This window comes from Lithobates pipiens, unplaced genomic scaffold, assembly GCF_037356315.1.
Source record: "Lithobates pipiens isolate NorthernLeopardFrog02 unplaced genomic scaffold, aLitPip1_a1.2 Scaffold_19, whole genome shotgun sequence".
Taxonomy (NCBI): Eukaryota; Metazoa; Chordata; class Amphibia; order Anura; family Ranidae; genus Lithobates; species Lithobates pipiens.
Window position 1 is genome coordinate 399,944,834 of NW_027507764.1, and position 19,612 is coordinate 399,964,445.

The window sequence follows — 19,612 nt, forward strand, 5'->3', positions numbered from 1 at the left end:
GAAACTAAAAGTTAAAAACCCAGGAAGTCAGCACAGCACAGGGATGTTGGGAACCCCTCATAATGATAAATTCATCATAACGAACTTTTGTTATTTTTACGAAACGTTAACGAAACTAAAGGTTAAAAACCCAGGAAGTCAGCACAGCACAGTGGGAGCCCCTCATGATGATAAATTCATCATAACGAACTTTTGTAATTTTAACGAAAAGTTTCCGAATCTAATGAAAATTCGTATTTTGTACGAATCCGAATTGAATTTTGTACATGAATTATGAAATCCAAATTTTTTTTACATACGGAACGAAACTAAACAAATTTTTTGATGGCGCCCATGTCTACCAAAAACTGCTGATAACATCCTATCTGTGCATGGACACATAGGATAACATGCTGGGGAGTTTATTGGCTGCATAAAAAAAATCTGAAGCCAAAAACAGCAGCTGTAAAAACGTCCTGTGTGCATGAGGCCTTAAAGAGGAGTTCCACCTGGGTAAAAAAAAAAATTATGAAAGTCAGTAGCTACAAATACTGCAGGTGCTGACTTTTAATATATGGACACTTACCTGTCCAGGGAGCCTGCAATGTCCACACCCGAAGCCGACCCATCCCTCGGCTCTGGGTGCAGGCACTGGAATCCTTACAAAGGGAAATAGAAAGTGAAGCCTTACGACTTCACAGCCTGTTTCCTACTGCACATGCATGAGTTGTGCTGCACTTTCTGAATAGTCCCTCCTGTCATCTGGGACCTGTGTGTCTCCCAGAAGGCAGCGGGGAGGAAGGAGGAGGGGCCGGACATTGCGTAGTTCGCTTTACAAAATTGGAACAATCTTTTCCTGGAAGTGGGAGCAAATACCTGGATTTGACAGGTATCCGCTCCCCAATGAAAGATGCCAAATGTGGCACCACAGAGGGGGAGGAATCCAATCCGCGGAAGTTCCATTTCTGGGTGGAACTCCGCTTTAAGGGTCAGCCTATTAGTAAATTAGTCCAAAAGTGTTCTATACTTGCACCTTTCAGTGTATGTGTTCTTTTCTAGTGCTCATTATAGACAATAGATGTTTATTGATGCAATATGCATACAATTGTAATATGCATATTCCTTTACCTAAATTGTTATATTATCTTGGCAGCTAGGTCCAAAAGAAAACCATTCTCATATATGCAGTCCAATACCATTTTTAAAAAGTGTCCTGTGCTTCTTTGGTGCAATACTGTCAATCTTGAGCTTTATATAGATGAATAGAAACTGCAAGCAAAACACATAGCGTTTCAAAGACAATGTGATTCCAGTGCGCTTTGTAGAAGTCTGTGGTGTGTTTCTGAGGATGGAGAGACAGCACCCAGGCCAAAGATCAAAATTGCAGTGGCATCCAAAGCGCATTGATATTGCAGCTGAACTTGCATGAAGACGCACTGGCTGTGATCCTTGAAATTGCACTAGAAAATTCATTCAAATTGCACCGCATTAGTGGGTACCTAGCCTTACAATCATTTTCCCAACTTGCATACTGCAGTTTTGGACTTTATGGCTCTTATCAGCGCCATGTGAGGCTTATCTTCTTCAGTGACGTAAACAGCAAAAGCATAAGGGTCTCACTTTTGTTTAGAGAACGTTCATAGTGGTCTCCTTGTTTCACTACTAAGAAATGCATTTGTCACAAAGTTGTTTTTCTTGGAAATATCCTAATAAGGTCCCTATGCATTGTTTACAATTGTTATTTAGATAAAAGGTTTGTGAGTCAAACACTCTCAGGCTTTAGCGACACTCCCAGCTATACTCCAAGCCCGGAAAGAGCTCTTAGAGGCCCTAAATAAACAAATACGTCAAAACTATTCCCTCGCGCAAAAAACCTTTTATGAATACGGAAATAAGGCTGGAAAACTTCTGGCAAGAGCCCTCAAACGGAAGAAAGCCGCTATGACCATACATTCGATCACTGATCCCCAAGGACGGAAATTGACGGCTAGTGACCATATAGCGCAACAATTTGTGACGTATTACTCCCAGTTATATAACCTACGTCCCGCTGATCCTCCCACGAGTGACGGTTCCCGGCTTCAGATGATCAATGACTTTCTTTCCATTTACAGCCCCGACCCTTTGTCGGAATTAGATGCAGCCGACTTGGAAAGACCCTTGTCACCCTCAGAACTGGATATGGTACTTAAACAAATGAAACCTGGGAAAAGCCCGGGCCCAGACGGGTTAACGTCGGGATACTATTAGACGTTCATTGATCCTCTCAAGCCGCATTTTCTGACCGCCTTTAATTCCTTAGCGTCTGGCGATAACCCTCCTAGAGACCTGCTAACTGCTCACATAGCCGTGATTCCTAAACCAAATAAGGACACATCACTTGTGATGAATTATAGGCCAATTTCCCTCCTAAACGTTGATCTTAAGATCTTCGCAAAGATATTAGCCAACCGTCTCTTGCCTCTCCTGCCCAACCTGGTTTCTTTAGACCAGGTTGGTTTTGTACCGGGCAGAGAGGCAAGAGACAATACGATCAAAGCTATCAACATTCACCACTGGTTATCGTCCTCCCGTCAACAAGGTTTTTTCCTTTCCCTTGATGCGGAGAAGGCGTTTGACAGGGTGGCCTGGGACTATATGTCAGCAGTTCTCAAACGGATAGGATTACGGGAACGCATGCTTCATTTTATCTTAGCCCTGTACTCGTCCCCAACAGCTAGAGTCCGAGTTAATGGCCACCTGTCGGGCGCCTTCTCCGTATCAAATGGAACTCGCCAGGGGTGCCCCCTCTCCCCCTTGATATTTGTGCTAACCCTGGAACCATTGCTCAATCGGCTACGAGCTAACCCAGACATCAAAGGAGTTACAATATCTGATTCTATCTACAAGTTAGCCGCTTTTGCGGACGACATTCTCCTATTTTTGACAGATCCTCATATATCCCTACCTAATGTACTCGCGGATTTCGCTACTTTCAACACCCTATCTAATCTTCAAATGAATTTATCCAAATCAGAAGTCCTGAATGTATCTTTAGACCCTGAGACGCTCACAATATGCAAAGCCAATTCCCCCTTTAGATGGGTTAAAGACGCCATCACTTATTTAGGAATCAAACTCCCATCTCACCTATCTAACCTATACGCGTTTAATTATATCCCTATCATTCGAAACATCCAAAAAGATCTTAAAGACTGGTCGTCAGGTCTGTTTTCTTGGTTTGGAAGGGCTGCAGTAATTAAAATGAATATCCTCCCGCGTCTGCTATACATTTTTCAGACATTTGTCCCCATTAAGGTACCCCAGACTTTTTTTGCCTCATATAAAGCGGCCATACGTCGATTCATATGGGGCTCTCAACGTCCCAGACTTAGTCTTGACAGGCTGGCCCTACCCAAAATAGCAGGCGGTATAGGCTTACCAGACGTGTCTAAATACCACTGGGCGTGCCAGTTGACTCGTATTATTGATTGGAATGTCCATATTCACTCGAAAGCTTGGATTAATATAGAACAAAAATTTACTAGACTGCCGATAAGTTCATTGCCGTGGTTGGCCTCAAAACACACACCTAGTACGTGTAAACAACATCCGCTAATCGGTAGCACCCTTCAATTGTTCCAGAAGGCCTGTAAGGTACACCATATTTCCTCGTTAAATGGTCCCCTGACCCCAATTAGACAGAATCCAGAATTCCCTGCGGGCATGTCAACCTCCTTTTTGTCGGAATTTTGGCCCCATGATGTGATGCAGGCAAGACACTTCTTTTCTGCGGGGTCGTTTTTGGACCGGGCTGATATCCCCTCACGGAATGTTGATCTCGCTTGCCCTATGTGGACTTATTTCCAATTAAGACACTTCTTAACTGATCCCCATAAGCGCAGTGACTTCTCTACACAACCCACCCTGTTTGAAAATTTGTGCTTGCAAACAGAACAACAAAGACACTTAATTTCCAATATTTACCCGATGCTGTTTTCGACCCATGATCCTAAATCCAATGTGGCCGTTCGAAGCTGGGAAAGAGATCTTGCCCTTAATCTTTCCCCAGACGAGTGGGAAAATATCTACACGCTGATTCATAAAGGTTCTATTAACGTGTCGGCCCAAGAGAATGGCTTTAATATCTTCTCAAAATGGTATAAAACTCCGACTAAATTGAACAAGATCTCCCCGACTATCTCTTCCAAATGCTGGCGTTGCTCGCAGGATACAGGCTCCATGCTACACATATGGTGGTCCTGCCCTAGACTCCAACCCTTCTGGCAAACTGTACACCGACTGACTTCCAAGATCACGACTTATCATTTAGATTACACTCCTGGGCAAATGTTATTACATCACTCTTCGATCTCCTTTAACCATTATCATCGTTCATTAGCTCTCCACCTAATCAATGCGGCCAAGATGTGTATTCCCACATTTTGGAACTCCACGAAAGTGCCAACAACTGCAGATTGGTTTAATCGCATTTCTAGAATTGCGGAAATGGAAGATCTCATCCACCAAGCCAAAGACACAGCGTCTAAATTCATGAAGATATGGTCCTGCTGGAACCACTTTAAGTTATCTGATGAATATAAACTTCTACTTTCCCAATGAGAGGATGCATCCCTAGCTTTCGAAAGCTTAGGGTAAACGCGGCATAGCCCCCCCTACCACCCTCAGGCTGGTTCTGAGGGCAGCTGTCATCCGCTGGAAGTGATAACATATTCGACGTGTACGTGTGTAAGTCGGGCACTTACATCCTAGTCTGGGTGCCCCCTTTGCATGCGTCACTCATGGTCCCCTCCATGTCCCTTCTCTTCCCACTCCCCTCCACCTCCCCTGTTTTGTTGTTTGTTTGTTTTTCTTTGCTTTTCTGGTGTTTGGAGATATGTGTATTCTCGGGTAGCATTCACAGGGGGGTCGCTAGTGGTCCGTGACCGCACCCCCACACCTCTCCCGGCATGGTAATAAGGCATACTTGCTACCAATTAAATCCCCAAGCTCCTGGGCATTAAAGTCTCCAGTTACCTTAATGCTCGACACAAGATGACCCACTGTTGAGTACGTTACGCATGCCTTGGCATGTACTTTTCCTGTTTTGTTCTCTTAGTACGCATTGCTCAAATTTTCCTTGTGTCTGTTTTTGGCCTAGAGGAGCTTTTAGGTAAACGGGTCAGTTTGTTCATGATCCTCGTCTCCTTTAAAGGTATTTGCCTTAACTTGTAGACATGTGATTTGTTTCATTCATTGTTCCTTGGTTATTAATCGACTTGAACATCACTGTGCTGTATTGTTCTGATGTGCTGAATTGTAAGTTTTATGCAACATTTACAATAAAACTTTTCTTGGAAAAAAAAAAAAAAAGGTTTGTGAGTGCAGCTCCTTATGCTATTTATTGTATTTGTAATCAGAGTCTTCAAGTGGGAAATGCGATTTTACATAAGAAACAAGGCCTGAGGTGTGCCATGGCCTGGCTGGTCAGTATGCCTGAAAAGAGGGCAAAAAGACACAAGTTTAGGTGGAAAAGGGAAGGTAAAGATCCCATCCATAAAATGACATATGCCCAAACGCCAACTGTAAGTAACCGGTAAGTATCCGCTGTAAGAGTAGAACCCACCGACTCCTGACCTGGAAATGAGAAGGAACCCCCTTAGAGCCTGCAAGCTATGCAAACCCAAATGAATGTCCTGTGAAGGATAGGATGAGCCTGATGCCCAAGGTAACCCAGACATGAGAATGAACTGCTTGTGAATGAGAGGATACATGGGGAAAAGGGAACAAGGGCTGACCCGAGGATCCCCTGCAAGAAGATGGCAGAGCAGACTGAAAAATCCACAACGGACACCAGAAGAAGCACTGTGGAACACCCATACCTGGCAAGCGGAAGTGAGAGGGTAAGTGCCAAAAATACCAGAGATAGGAGAGGAAAAGCTGGCTGCCCGATTGATGTGATGGAGTAGGTGCCATGGCAATGAGCATCATCAACATGGAGACACCAAGACAGATTGGTCCCACCGGATGCAAACAGGTCATGCTACTGCCTGAGACCGAGTCCTGCACTGAAGAAGGAGAAACAGACTCCAACCCAGGGAAATAAGTCCCATGGCATGATCCAGACATGCCCAAAGTGACTAAAGCCCCCCCTCCCCACCTGGACCAGACCGGGGATCAGCAAAGATGACTGGACTGATGTCCCTGAGCAGTACTCCAAGAAACCTCCTAGACAAGAGAACGGAGCTGAGAGTGGAATCCAGAATCATGACGATTTCCCCCAACCTACCACCTAAGGACCGTGGCTTAGGACACACCCTGAGAGAGTATAAATCCCAGGGTGGTAACCAGGGCCTCAGTGCAACAGGATGTCAACTGAAGAAAATTGACGTCTGCTTCCGACCCGAGGGTGAGCCCAGTGGCGAAACAACATCTGTAAGTGAGTGCAGGCATGGTCGATATCGGTATGGATGCCAAGACGGCCCAACCTGAGAACGCAACTAGAAGGAAAGACAGACAACCAGACTTGAGAACAACAACGCCCCTCTGCCTACCTAAGAATGAGAACATTATCAGAAAATCAAGACCACAGCGCATAAATGAACCTGATGACGAAACCCCCCCCCCCCTGTGTGAGTAGTGAGTTAGCCCGAGTAACCTGCAGCGCAGAGACAGGTAATTAACAGAAACTCAGGCCTAGAGTACCCACAGACTGTGGTGGGTAGACGTACAGGTGTGGTGAATGAAACATGCATCGTATGACGTATGGTATACGGGCGAGAAGATTGTGGTCAACAATCATTAATAACGAAACCTCAGCCCGTATGGATCTGTAGACGTGACAGATCCTGACGTGTGAGCCCTAGCTAACTCCCCTAGGTACAAACATGAACACAGGCACAATGAGACATGACAACCAACAAATATGAAAACAGGTACCGTAGTATGCCATGAGTGACAGAAACGCTGAGCCAGAAATGCAAGGACAGCAACCCTATGACAGAATGTTGCGACAGAAATGCTGAACTGAATGCTGAGGCAGAAATGAACAGAAACCCAGGAGCAGAATGCAATGACAGAACGCTGAGGCAGCAATGATATGACAGAAAATCCTGGGGCAGAAAAACGCCGAGGCAGCAATGACATGACAGAAAATCCTGGGGCAGAAATGCTGAGGCAGCAATGACATGACAGAAAATCCTGGGGCCAAAAGGCTGAGCCAGAAATGCTAGACAGAACACTGACAGAAATACTGGGGCAGGAAATGCAGACAGAAATGGAGAAAACTGTACGCCGAGACAAAATCCAGAGGCAGAAACACTATGACAGAAATCCAGGGGCAGAACACTACGACATAAATCCAGGGGCAGAACACCACGAGCAAAATCCAGGGGCAGAACACCACGACCAAAATCCAGGGGCAGAACACCACGACCAAAATCCAGGGGCAGAACACCACGACGAAATCCAGGGGCAGAACACCACAACGAAATCCAGGGGCAGAACACCACGACCGTAATCCAGGGACAGAAACGCTACGACAGAAATCCAGGGGCGGAAACGCCAAGACAGACATCCAGGGGCGGAAATGCCAAGACAGACATCCAGGGGCGGAAATGCCAAGACAGACATCCAAGGGCGGAAATGCCAAGACAGACATCCAGGGGCGGAAACGCTAAGGCAGACATCCAGGGCGGAAACGCTAAGGCAGAAATCCAGGGGCAGAGAGGCTAAGACAGAAATCCAAGGGCAGAAATGCTATGACAGACATGCCGGACAGAAATGTTATGACAGACATGTCAGGGCAGAAACGCTAAGAAAGAACTGCTGGACAGAACGCTGTGACTGAAATGCTGGACCGAATGCTCTACAGAAAAATGCTGGCCGAACGCTGTGCCAGAAATGCTGGGCAGAACGATGAGCCAGAAATGCTGGCTTGAAGCTGTGACAGAAATGCTGGACTGAGCGCTGTGACAGAAATGCTAGACTGAACGCTGTGACAGAAATGCTGGACTGAACGCTGTGACAGAAATGCTGGACTGAACGATGTGACAGAAATGCTGGACTGAACGATGTGACAGAAATGCTGGACTGAACGATGTGACAGAAATGCTGGACTGAACGCTGTGACAGAAATGCTGGGCAGAACGCTGTGACAGAAATGCTGGGCAGAACGCTGTGACAGAAATGCTGGGCAGAACGCTGTGACAGAACGCTGTGACAGAAATGCTGGGCAGAACGGTGCGACAGAAAAGCTGGACTGAACGCTGTGACAGAAATGCTGGACTGAACGATGTGACAGAAATTCTGATCAGAACGCTGTGACAGAAATGCTGGCCAGAACGCTGCGACAGACATGCTGGGCAGAACGGTGCGACAGAAATGCTGGACTGAACGCTGTGACAGAAATGCTGGGCAGAACGCTGTGACAGAAATGCTGGGCAGAACGCTGTGACAGAAATGCTGGGCAGAATGCTGTGACAGACATGCTGGGCAGAACGGTGCGACAGACATGCCGGACTGAACGATGCGACAGAAATGCCGGACTGAACGGTGCGACAGAAATGCCGGACTGAACGCTGTGACAGAAATGCCAGGCAGAACACTGTGACAGAAATGCCGGGCAGAAACGCTGTGACAGAAATGCCAGGCAGAAACGCTGTGACAGACATGCTGGACTGAACGGTGCGACAGAAATGCTGGACTGAACGGTGCGACAGAAATGCTGGACTGAACGGTGTGACAGAAATGCCGAGTAGAACGGTGCGACAGAAATGCCGAGCAGAACGCTATGACGGAAATGCTGGACTGAACGCTGAGACGGAAATGCTGGGCAGAACGCTATGACGGAAATGCTGGACAGAACGCTATGACGGAAATGCTGGACAGAACGCTATGACGGAAATGTTGGACAGAACGCTATGATGGAAATGCTGGACAGAACGCTATGACGGAAATGCTGGACCGAACGACAGAACGCCATAATGGAAATGCTGGACAAACGCTGCAACAGAAAAAGCTGCTATGACAGAAAAACGCTGGACAGACAGCTAGCTGCGATAAAAAACACTGATCAAAGAAAGTGAACAAGTGAAAGCAGCAACCCTGGCCTCAGGTCTGGCCGCTGCCATGGCTGCAGTGGGTGGTCTGATCCCCACTGACATTTTTTTGCCAGTTGAGGGGAAGAAAGGAGTGACTGGCGGGAGACTGCCCATCCCCCGGGAGCACCAGGAGTAAACCGACAGCCTGCCCCCCTCGTAACCAAACATACATGAGGAGAGGAGCAGGCGGCCGATCACAACCACCCCCCCGCGCTCTCACGGCGTGCACGCTGGCCAGGTGGAGCTGGGAACCGACTGGGGAGATATCGAGGCGGATGGATGGCCGAACGTCCCCCCCTCCCCCGGCATAAGTGCCGGGAACAACGGGCGGGCTGCGCGCCAGCCCCACGGAGCTGTGGGGAGATTTGGAAAGGAGGACGGATGGCCAGATGAACGTCCCCCCACCCCCCTGGGGCCAGCCTTCCCACTTGTGTGTACTTCGCTTTGAGTTGCAGCTTTTGTGATAGGTTAACAGAGCAGTTTTTTTCTTTATATTGTTGACTCTCTTTATATAAACCTCTTGTTGTTCCTGCACACAATAATTGAGATTGGGAACAAAAGAGAGTACAGTCAATCAGACTTTTTTACATTGCACAGTACAGAAGAAGCTGCTTGGATGGGAGAGCACAGGTTCAATCTAAACAGTGGCTTGCTGCTTCTCTGCTATCCAATCATGGGTTGGAGCGTTCCCTAGCAAAGTTTTATCTAAATCAAAATGCTAATCAGGTGACATTTTGTTGACTATCATAAGCAGTGTTTTTTTTTTAATTTTTATTATTATTATCACTATTCTTTTTTTTTCAATTTTAGTGATGTTTATTTTATCAAGTCTTCTTCAATTATGTTTTTTTTCCATCCATTTGATCCGGAGTAGGCTGCTTACCATTGCCCTGTGCCTTGGCTATCTGGGACTCTCACTCCTGATTGGCAGAGACACAGCAGCGACGCCATTGGCTCTGGCTGCTATCAATCAAAATCAGTCAGCCAATCAGGAGAGAGAGGGGGCAGGGCTGAATCGGGACTCCATGTCTGAATGGACACACAAAGCTGCAGCTCGGCTCGGGTGCCCCCATAGCAAGCTGCTTGCTGTGGGGCCACTTGACAGGAGGGAGAGGCCAGGGGGGCCGAAGAGGGACCCAAAAAGAGGAGGATCTGGGCTGCTCTGTGCAAAACCATTTCACAGAGCAGGTAAGTATAACATGTTTGTTATTTGTAAAGAAAAAAACGAGACTTTACAATCACTTTAAGTTCAAAATATGGCCCTTCTCCATGGGATGTTTGGAGAGACAGGCAGCTTCAGCATTTAGTACCGTCACTGTCAAAACTTCTTTGCTTAATACAAGAGCTGAATCCATTGGAATGGCTTATGGACATGGAGTGATTGTAACCCTTACTCAATATAAACACATCTTTCAATATGGAAAGGTTAGCCTGTATACATTATGAGTTGCTTTTTAAAAATGAAAATACTTTCCTTTGTTGCTTTGTTTTGGGTTCATAAGTGCAGGTCACATGCTTGCTGTTACATTCTACAGCCATGCAGAGAATGGAACCATGTCCTGTGATCTGATTAGATAAATATAAACTTATTGGTTCAGATGGTGTCAAGTGTGTGTGGCGACAACCAGGTGAGACAAAGACAACTGTGTCTTTCCTACAGTCAAGCATGGTGATGGGAGTGTCATGGTCTGGGGCTGCATGAGTGCTGCCGGCACTGGGGAGCTACAATTTATTGAGGGAACAATGTATGGCAACATGTATTGTGACATACTGAAGCAGAGCATGATCTCCTCCCTTCAGAGACTGGGCCGCGGGGCAGTATTCCAACATAATAAAGACCCCAAACACACCTCTAAATTGACCACTGCCTTGCTAAAGAAACTGAGGTTAAAGATGGTGGACTGGCCAAGCATGTCTCCAGACATAAACCTTACTGAGCATCTGTGGGACATCCTTAAACAGAAGGTGGAGGAGTGCAAGGTCTCTAAAATCCATCAGCTCCGTGATGTCATCATGAAGGAGTGGAAGAGGACTCTAGTGGCAACCTATGAAGCTCTGGTGAACTTCATGCCCAAAGGGGTTAAGGCAGTGCTGGAAAAGAATGGTGGCCACACAAAATATTGACATTTGGGCCCAATTTGGACATTTTCACTTAGGGGTGTACTCACTTTTGTTGCCAGTGGTTTAGACATTAATGGCTGTTTGTTGAGTTATTTTGAAGGGCCGGCAAATTTACACTATACAAGCTGTACACTCACTACTTTACATTGTAGGAAAGTGTCATTTCTTAAGTGTTGTCACATGAAAAGATACAATAAAATATTTACAAAAATTTGAGGGGTGTACTTTCTTTTGTGAGATACTGTATCTATTAAAATCTGTCACCATTTGTTCATAAATTAAAATCCCAGGGCAAGGTCTAATGCAAGCTGCCACTTTCTGTGGCTGGCGGCACCAATTTTATAAAAATGGTATGAATACATACAGTATCCCATACAGTCATGAATACCAATACCAGTATGAATTCCAAATTCCCTGTAGCCTTTACATCCTTTTTTTCCTTTTTTTGATTTTCCTTTATTTTCCCTAATTTGTCATTTTGTTTCATGCTTTCCAGCCTTTTGGGCCATCGCCATTTGTTTTCCATATTGTAGCCTCTGCACTTACTGGACCTGTTATCTCAGTGATCCTTGTGGAACAAGCATTCACAGGAAATACAGGTTAGTTTTTTAATTTCAGACCACATGCAGTGTCTTGAAAAGGCATTTATACCCCTTGAAAATCCATATTTTGTCATGTTACAACCAAAAACTTAAATTTATTTTATTGGGATTTTATGTGATAGACCAACACAAAGTGGTACACAATTGTGAATTGGAAGCAAAGAGATAAATAGATTTAATTTTTTTTCCAATTAAATACTGTAAGTGAAAAGTGTGGCGTGCATTTGTATTCAGCCTCTCTGAGTCAATACTTTGTAGAACCACCTTTCGTTGCAATTACAACTGCAATTCTTTTTACAGTATGTCTCTACCAACTTTGTACATCTAGAGAGTGACATTTTTGCCCATTCTTCTTTGCAAAATTGCTCAAACTCTGTTAGATTTTATGGAGAGCATCTGTGAAAATAAAATGTCAAGTTTTGCCACAGATTCTCAATTGGATTTAGGTCTGGACTTAAACCATTCTAACCATTCCATTGTAGCTCTTGCTGTATGTTTAGGGTCGTTGTCCTGCTGGAAGGCAAACCTCTGCCTCAGCCTCAAGTCTTTTGCAGACTCTAATAGTCTCTAATCAGCTTCTTCTAAGAGTGCCCTGTATTTGGCTCCATCCATCTTCCCATCAACTCTGACCAGATTCCCTGCCCCTGCTAAAGAATATCATCCCCACAACATGATGTTGCCACCGCCATGTTTCACAGTGGGGATGGTGTGTTCAGGGTGATGTGCAATGTTAGTTTTCCGAGACACATAATCTTTTGCTTTTACGCCAAATAGTTAAATTTTAGTCTCACCTGACCAGAGCACCTTCTCCCACGTTTGCTGTGCCCACCACATGGCTTCTTGCAAACTACAAACAGGACTTATGGCTTTCTTTCAACATTGGCTTTCTTCCAACATTGGCTTTCTTCTTGCCACTCTTCCTTCAAGGCCAGATTTGTGGCGTGCACGACTAATAGTTGTCATGTGGACAGATTCTCCCACCTGGGGCTCTTGGCTGCTTCTCTGATTAATGCTCTCCTTGTCTGGCCTGTCAGTTTAGGTGGACAGCCATGTTTTGGTAGGTTTGCAGTTGTGCCATACTCTTCCCATTTTTAGATGATGTTTTGAACAGTTCTCTGTGAGATGTTCAAAACTTGAGATTTGTTTTTTATAACCTAAGTCTTCTGCTTTAAACGTCTCCACAACTTTATTCATGATGCTGTTTTTTCAGGGAGGTTCTCTAACAAACCTCTGAGGGCTTCAAAGAACAGCTGTATTTATACTGAGATTAAATTAAACATAGGTGGATGCTATTTACTAATTAGGTGACTTCTGAAGGCAATTGGTTCCACTAGATTTAAGTTAGGGATATCAGAGTAAAGGGGGCTGAATACAAATGCACGCCACACTTTTCACATATTTATTTGTAAAATAAATTTGAAAACTATTTATCATTTTCCTTCCACTTCACAATTATGTGGCATTTTGTGCTGGTCTATCACTTAAAAGAGTTTATTAGAATTGACTTCTCAGTGTGCTGGCTTTCTCCTCTTCATTGAAAAATTTTGTACGGCACTGCCATAAAGCCGTGCACCCACACTCCGCAGGGGTTACGTATGGATATTTGGGTGGTGTGGTATGATGAATTGCTAGCAATAAAAACTTGACAGGGATTAACCACTTGACCACTGGGCACTTAAACACCCTTAAATTTGAATGACAATTACTCAGTCATGCAACACTGGACCTATATGAAATTTTTGTCCTTTTTTTCACACAAATGGAGCTTTCACTTGGTGGTATTTAATCACGGCTGGGTTTTTTATATTTTGTGCTATAAAAGAAAAAATACAGAAAATTCTGTAAAAAAATGAATTTTTCTTTGTTTCTGTTATAAAATTTAGCAGATTAGTAATTTTTTCTTCATAAATTTTGGCCAAAATTTATACTACTACATATCTTTGGCAAAAATAAGTACAAATTGGTGGATATTATTTGGTCTTTGTGAAAGTTATAGAGTCCACAAGCTGTGGTGCCAATATCTGAAAATTGATCACACCTGAAGTACTGACGGCCTATTTCAATTCTTGAGACCCTAACATGCCAGAAAAGTACAAATACCCCCCAAATGACCCCTTTTTGGAAAGAAGACATTCCAAGGTATTTAGTAAGAGGCATGGTGAGTTTTTTGAAGTTGTAATTTTTTCCCACAATTCTTTGCATAATCAAGATTTTTTTAACTTTTTTTTTTTTCACAAAATTGTCATATTATCCGTTTATTTCTCACACACAGTATATGTATACCACAAATTACACCCCAAAACACATTCTACTATTACTCCCGAGTACGGCGATACCACATGTGTGAGACTTTTACACAGTGTGGCCACATACAGAGGCCCAACATGCAGGGTGCGCCATCAGGCGTTCTGGAGCACCCAGGACAATTCTGACATTTCTCTCCTACATGTAAAAATCATCATTTATTTGCTAGAAAATTACATAGAATCCCAAAACATTATATATGTTTTTTTAGCAAACACCCTGGAGAATACAACGGTGGTCATTGCAACTTTTTATCTCGCACGGTATTTGCGCAGCAATTTTTCAAATGCTTTTTTTTGGCAAAAAAACTGTTTTGTGCTTAAAAAAAAAAAACACAGTAAAGTTAGCCCAATTTTTGCATAATGTGAAAGATGAAGTTATGCTAAGTAAATAGATACCTAAAATGTCACTCTTCAAAATTGCACAGGCTCATGGAATGGCGCCAAACGTCGCTACTTAAAAATCCCCAAAGGCGACGATTTAATTTTTTTTTACTGGTTATATGTTTTGAGTTACAGAGGAGGTCTAGGGCTAGAATTATTGCTCTCGCTCTAACGTTCAGAGCGATACCAAACATGTGTGGTTTGAACACCGTTTTCATATGTGGGCGGGACTTACGTATGCGTTCACTTCTGCATGCGAGCACATGGGGACAGGGGCGCTTTAAAAATGTATTTATTTTTTTATTGTTCATTTTACTTTATTTATTTTAGTTTGCCATTTTTTTCCCCAAAAATAAATTTTTTGATCACTTTTATTCCTATTACAAGGAATGTAAACATCCCTTGTAATAGGAATATGGCATGACAAGCCTGAAAAAAAAAAAAAAAGATTCTGGCTTTAATCGTATTGGCGAGTCGGTAGAAGCACCGGAGGGCGGCGGGAGGGGGGGGGATGTCTATGGCTGGGTATTGCAGGGTATCACCGACTATGGCTAGGTATGGCTGGGTATCTCAGAGTATGGCTGGGTATCTCAGAGTATGGCTGGGTATCTCAGAGTATGGCGTTGGCGTTGCAGAGTATTGCGTTGCAGAGCAGCAGGGTATTGGCGGGTGATGCAGAGCATTGCAGAGTGTTGCAGGGTATTGGCGGGTGTTGCAGAACACTGCAGAGTGTTGCAGGGTATTTGCGGGTGTTGCAGAGCATTGCAGAGTGTTGCAGGGTATTGGCGGGTGTTGCAGAGCATTGCAGAGTGTTGCAGGGTATTGGCGGGTGTTGCAGAGCATTGCAGAGTGTTGCAGGGTATTGGCGGGTGTTGCAGAGCATTGCAGGGTATTGCAGAGTTGCAGGGTATTGCAGAGTGTTGCAGGGTATTGCAGAGTAATGGCAGGGTATTGCAGAGTGTTGCAGGGTATTGCAGAGTGTTGCAGGGTATTGCAGAGTATTGAAGGGTATTGCAGAGTAATGGCAGGGTATTGCAGAGTATTGAAGGGTATTGCAGAGTATTGCAGATTAATGGCAGGGTATTGCAGAGTATTGCAGAGTGTTGCAGAGTATTGCAGAGTATTAACTGGCATTGCAGGGGATTGCAGAGTATTGGCAGGGAATTGAGGGGTTAATTTTCGGTGAGCAGCGATGTGGGCACTGCAGATGCAGCCCACAGTGCTGCTGACACCGATCTCTTCCCCCTCCGCTGTACCGATTGGTACAGAGAGGGGGAGGGAGGAACCGGACGCCGGTTTGTTTACAAGTGATCACTCCGTCATTTGACGGAGCGATCACATGGTAAACGGCCGCGATGAGCTGCCGTTTACCACGATTCGTGATGCCACGGATCACGGATGCTCTCGAGTGCGTGCCCCAGGGGGCGCGCGAGAGCGGAATTCTGGGAAGAACCGCCCTGTAGCCGTCATTCGGCTATGGGCCGGTTGTTAAGTGGTTATAACTCTATCCCAGTCTATTCTAAATATAAAATGACAGCCACATTTCACTTTTTACAAACACAACTGTTGCTCCATCTACCACATTTCTCATTTCTTTTATTTGTCTACCAACAAGTAATGCACACACTTTGCCTATATAAATATATAAAAAAAAGATTACGTTTTATAATGTCTCTAGCTAGTTTGCATGAGCAACAAACACATTGAGGTTCAAATATTTAATGGAAAATTCCAGCATCATTCATCTATATTACATCAACCTACACATTACATTGACCACTTTTAAATTCTAAGCAATGCTATTGTGTATTGATAAACATGGCTAATACTATATAATGGATTGTGCCTCAAAGTGTACACTAATGGAAATCAAAAATGGTTTTAAGGTAGAATTCATTTTAAAAGTCAAAGTAAAGCACTGAAAAATAAATAACATTTTATGAAAATATGATTATGTAGGATAAACAGGTACATATTTTCAACTTACTTTTAATAAGGCAACATTAAATTTCAACTTCTTCTTGCAGAGTTCAAATCGTTTTTTCTTATTTTGATAAAGGTAATATGTGAGAAAGGGTAATAACTTAAAGTGGTTGTAAAGGCTGAAGGCTTTTTACTTTCATTCATGCTGACAAAATTGATGTCATTTTTTCCCCACAAATAGAGCTCTCTTTTGGTGGTATTTGATCATCTCTGCGACTTTTATTTTTTGTGCTATAAATAAAAAAAAGTGCCAATTTTGAAAAAAGCACAATATTTTTTACTTTTTGCTATAATAAATATTCCCAATTAAAAAAAAAAACACGAATTGTTTCCTCAGTTTAGGCCGATATGTAATCTTCTACATATTTTTGGTAATAAAAATCGCAATAAGCATATAATGATTGGTTTGTGCAAAAGTTATAGCATCTACAAAATAGGGGATAGATTTATGGCATTTTTATTATTATTGTTTTTTACTAGAAATGGTGGCGATCTGCAATTTTTATTGGGACTGTGACATTGCAGCGGATAGATCAGACACTTTTGACACTTTTTGGGGACTACTGACATTTATACAGCGATCAGAGCTATAAATAGCCACTGATTATGGTATAAATGTCACTGGCAGGGAAGAGGTTAACACTATGGGGCGATCAAGGGGTTAAATGTGTTCCTTCAGTGTGTTCTAACTGTGGAGGGTGGGACTGCCTGGGGGAGGAGACTGATCGGTGTTCCTATATACTAGGAACACACGATTTGTCTCCTCTCCCCTGTCAGAAGGTGGATTTGTGTGTTTACTCTTGACAGATCCTAGTTCTGGCTCTGTCAGGAGTGATCGTGTGTGCCAGGCGGACATCGCGGCTGCCGGGCACGTGCACTGGCTCCTCAGTGCTGCGGCGGGCGCAAGCGCGCCCCCTATACCCCTTAAAACGGCCGCCGTACAGCTACAGCGATTTGCGCAGGGGAGCCATTCTGCCGCCGGCGGGCGGTCGGGAAACGGTTAATACATTTTTTATTTTTGTGTGATTCCAAACAGAGGATCTAAGGATCAAATTTATTTTTTAAAATAACAATTATGTTATACTCACCCGCCCAATGTTTTTTTCACAGAATAGCCACGATTCTCCTCTTCTGTGGTGCCGCATCAGGCTCCCGGCTCCTCACCCCCACTGAATGGCCACCATAGAAAGCCGCTTGTAATGGGGGCACTAGTGTAGATGATCTCCAAGCTGTCCATAGACGCAGAGTGTGGCTTGGCCTTGCCCCCACTCCTTTGTCACTGGCTATGATTGACAGCAACTCTGAGCCAATAAGGAGGGAGAGAGCCTTTGCTCTTGTGCACAGCGCCGGATCGATATCAGGCTCATTTAAGTATGAGGGGGGTGGGGGGTTGATTGCATGCAGAAGGTTTTTTACCGTAATAGATTGCATTAAGGTAAAAAAAAAAAAAAACCTTCAGCCTTTATAACCACTTTAAACTATCCTTAGATGGTTGACCTGACACATCAATCACCTGATCCTGTTTTCAGCTGCATTGTCTAGAAAGGGGAAAAGAGAAGTTTAACTTACAGTCATAATGCGATGGTCACTGTGACAGAAAGCATGGTAGATCTCTCCAACAGGGACACAGAAAGCAATTAACATCTGGTACAGGATTTAACCAATAATGAAAACAATTGTGCAAAAATCGGCAAAACAACTGACAAAACCTAGCTAAAATAGAGAAGAATAAAACATGTCTACATGCTCTTTGTTTATTCAGCATTCCATTAAATATATATTTGTGAAATGTTTTTCATAAATTGACATTTAGTTTGCTTGTTTTACTTGTACATATCTAGTTAATGTTACAGTGACATTTATAAGCTGCATAATAATTATATCTCTTGACACGTGTAAGTTAATTATACTGTTCCAGGTGTTCCAATTCCTTTAAGTTCTATCTTCCCTGTTGACATCTTTGCAGCCTTCAAAACACTCAACAACACAGCATTTTCTTGAATGTGCTTTGCAACTCTGGACTCCGAAATGCATAAATTAATGGGTCAATGACAGAATTGCACAAAATAAGGGTGCAATTTATATACACAGTTGACATGTAACAAGCGCAATAAGGATTGTTTGGGCAAAATGAGAATAAAAGAAGGTGAACAAAAAATGGAGACCAACAACAAATGAATACTCCCAGTAAAATGGTCAGTGTAATTGCTCCTTTCATGTTTGTCCTTTGTTGCACTGAATTCCATTGACCGGAGAGTGAAGCAATTTTTTTGGCATGCGACTGAGCTAAAAGGAACATATGGATATAAAGACATACCATAAACACTAACAACAGAACGAACATTACAGTAAAAAGCAATATTGTTACTGTATCATGGAAATTGATAAGTATACCTATTCCACATAAACCACAAAATGTCCAGATTGTGGCCAAGATGATCCAAGCTCTTCTAAGAGTCATTATATTGTGGTAACGAAGGGAGTAAAAGATAGTTATGTATCGATCTACTGCAATAGCAGATAGACTGAATATTGATCCAAGTAGTGACAATACAAAAAACCAGTCCATAACATCATCCATCTTTTGCTCGAATAGACCTTTTTTTTGTAGATGACCAACTCTGACCAGAATCATCATGATGCTCTCTAGAATTTTATAAAGACTTGCTAGGATATCGGAAACAGCTAAGCTACAAATAAAAAAATACATGGGTAAGTGAAGGTTTTTGTTTTTAATCACAGCAACAAGGACAAGAACATTTTCCAGAATTCCAACTGCTGAGATAGTAAAGAAAATTTCTTCGGGAATATTGATGTTCATACACTTCGTATAATTAGAAGTGAGGGATGACATATTTGGATGACCTATGCTTTGTTTTACAATTTCTGTGGTTGTCTCCATCTTCATTTTTCCTTGATTTTTTGTTGGCTTTGATAATATTTATTCTTGGCAACGTAGACCTGTCACATTGAAAAAAAAAAAGGGGGTTAAAATAGAGTTACAATTATTATTATTTTTTATTTTTTCATGTTTATGCATATTCCCTTAAGAACACAATAATGTATAAACTGTTACGTTTATGTTAAATATAAAGTACATGTATATACGTTGTATATAAAACAAAACTGTAAGACCCCTTTCACACTGAGGCGCTTTTAC

At 43.2% G+C, this 19,612-nt stretch overlaps 1 protein-coding gene across 1 annotated transcript; it reads right to left on the reverse strand.

The window, feature by feature from the left end:
- Positions 1 to 16,172: 16,172 nt before the first annotated feature.
- On the reverse strand, positions 16,173 to 19,409 carry MC2R (melanocortin 2 receptor). Its single transcript, XM_077492390.1, has one exon. The coding sequence runs from the start codon at positions 19,358 to 19,360 to the stop codon at positions 18,431 to 18,433; it is 930 nt and encodes a 309-aa protein (XP_077348516.1). The 5' UTR covers positions 19,361 to 19,409; the 3' UTR covers positions 16,173 to 18,430.
- Between the last annotated feature and the right edge of the window lie 203 nt (positions 19,410 to 19,612).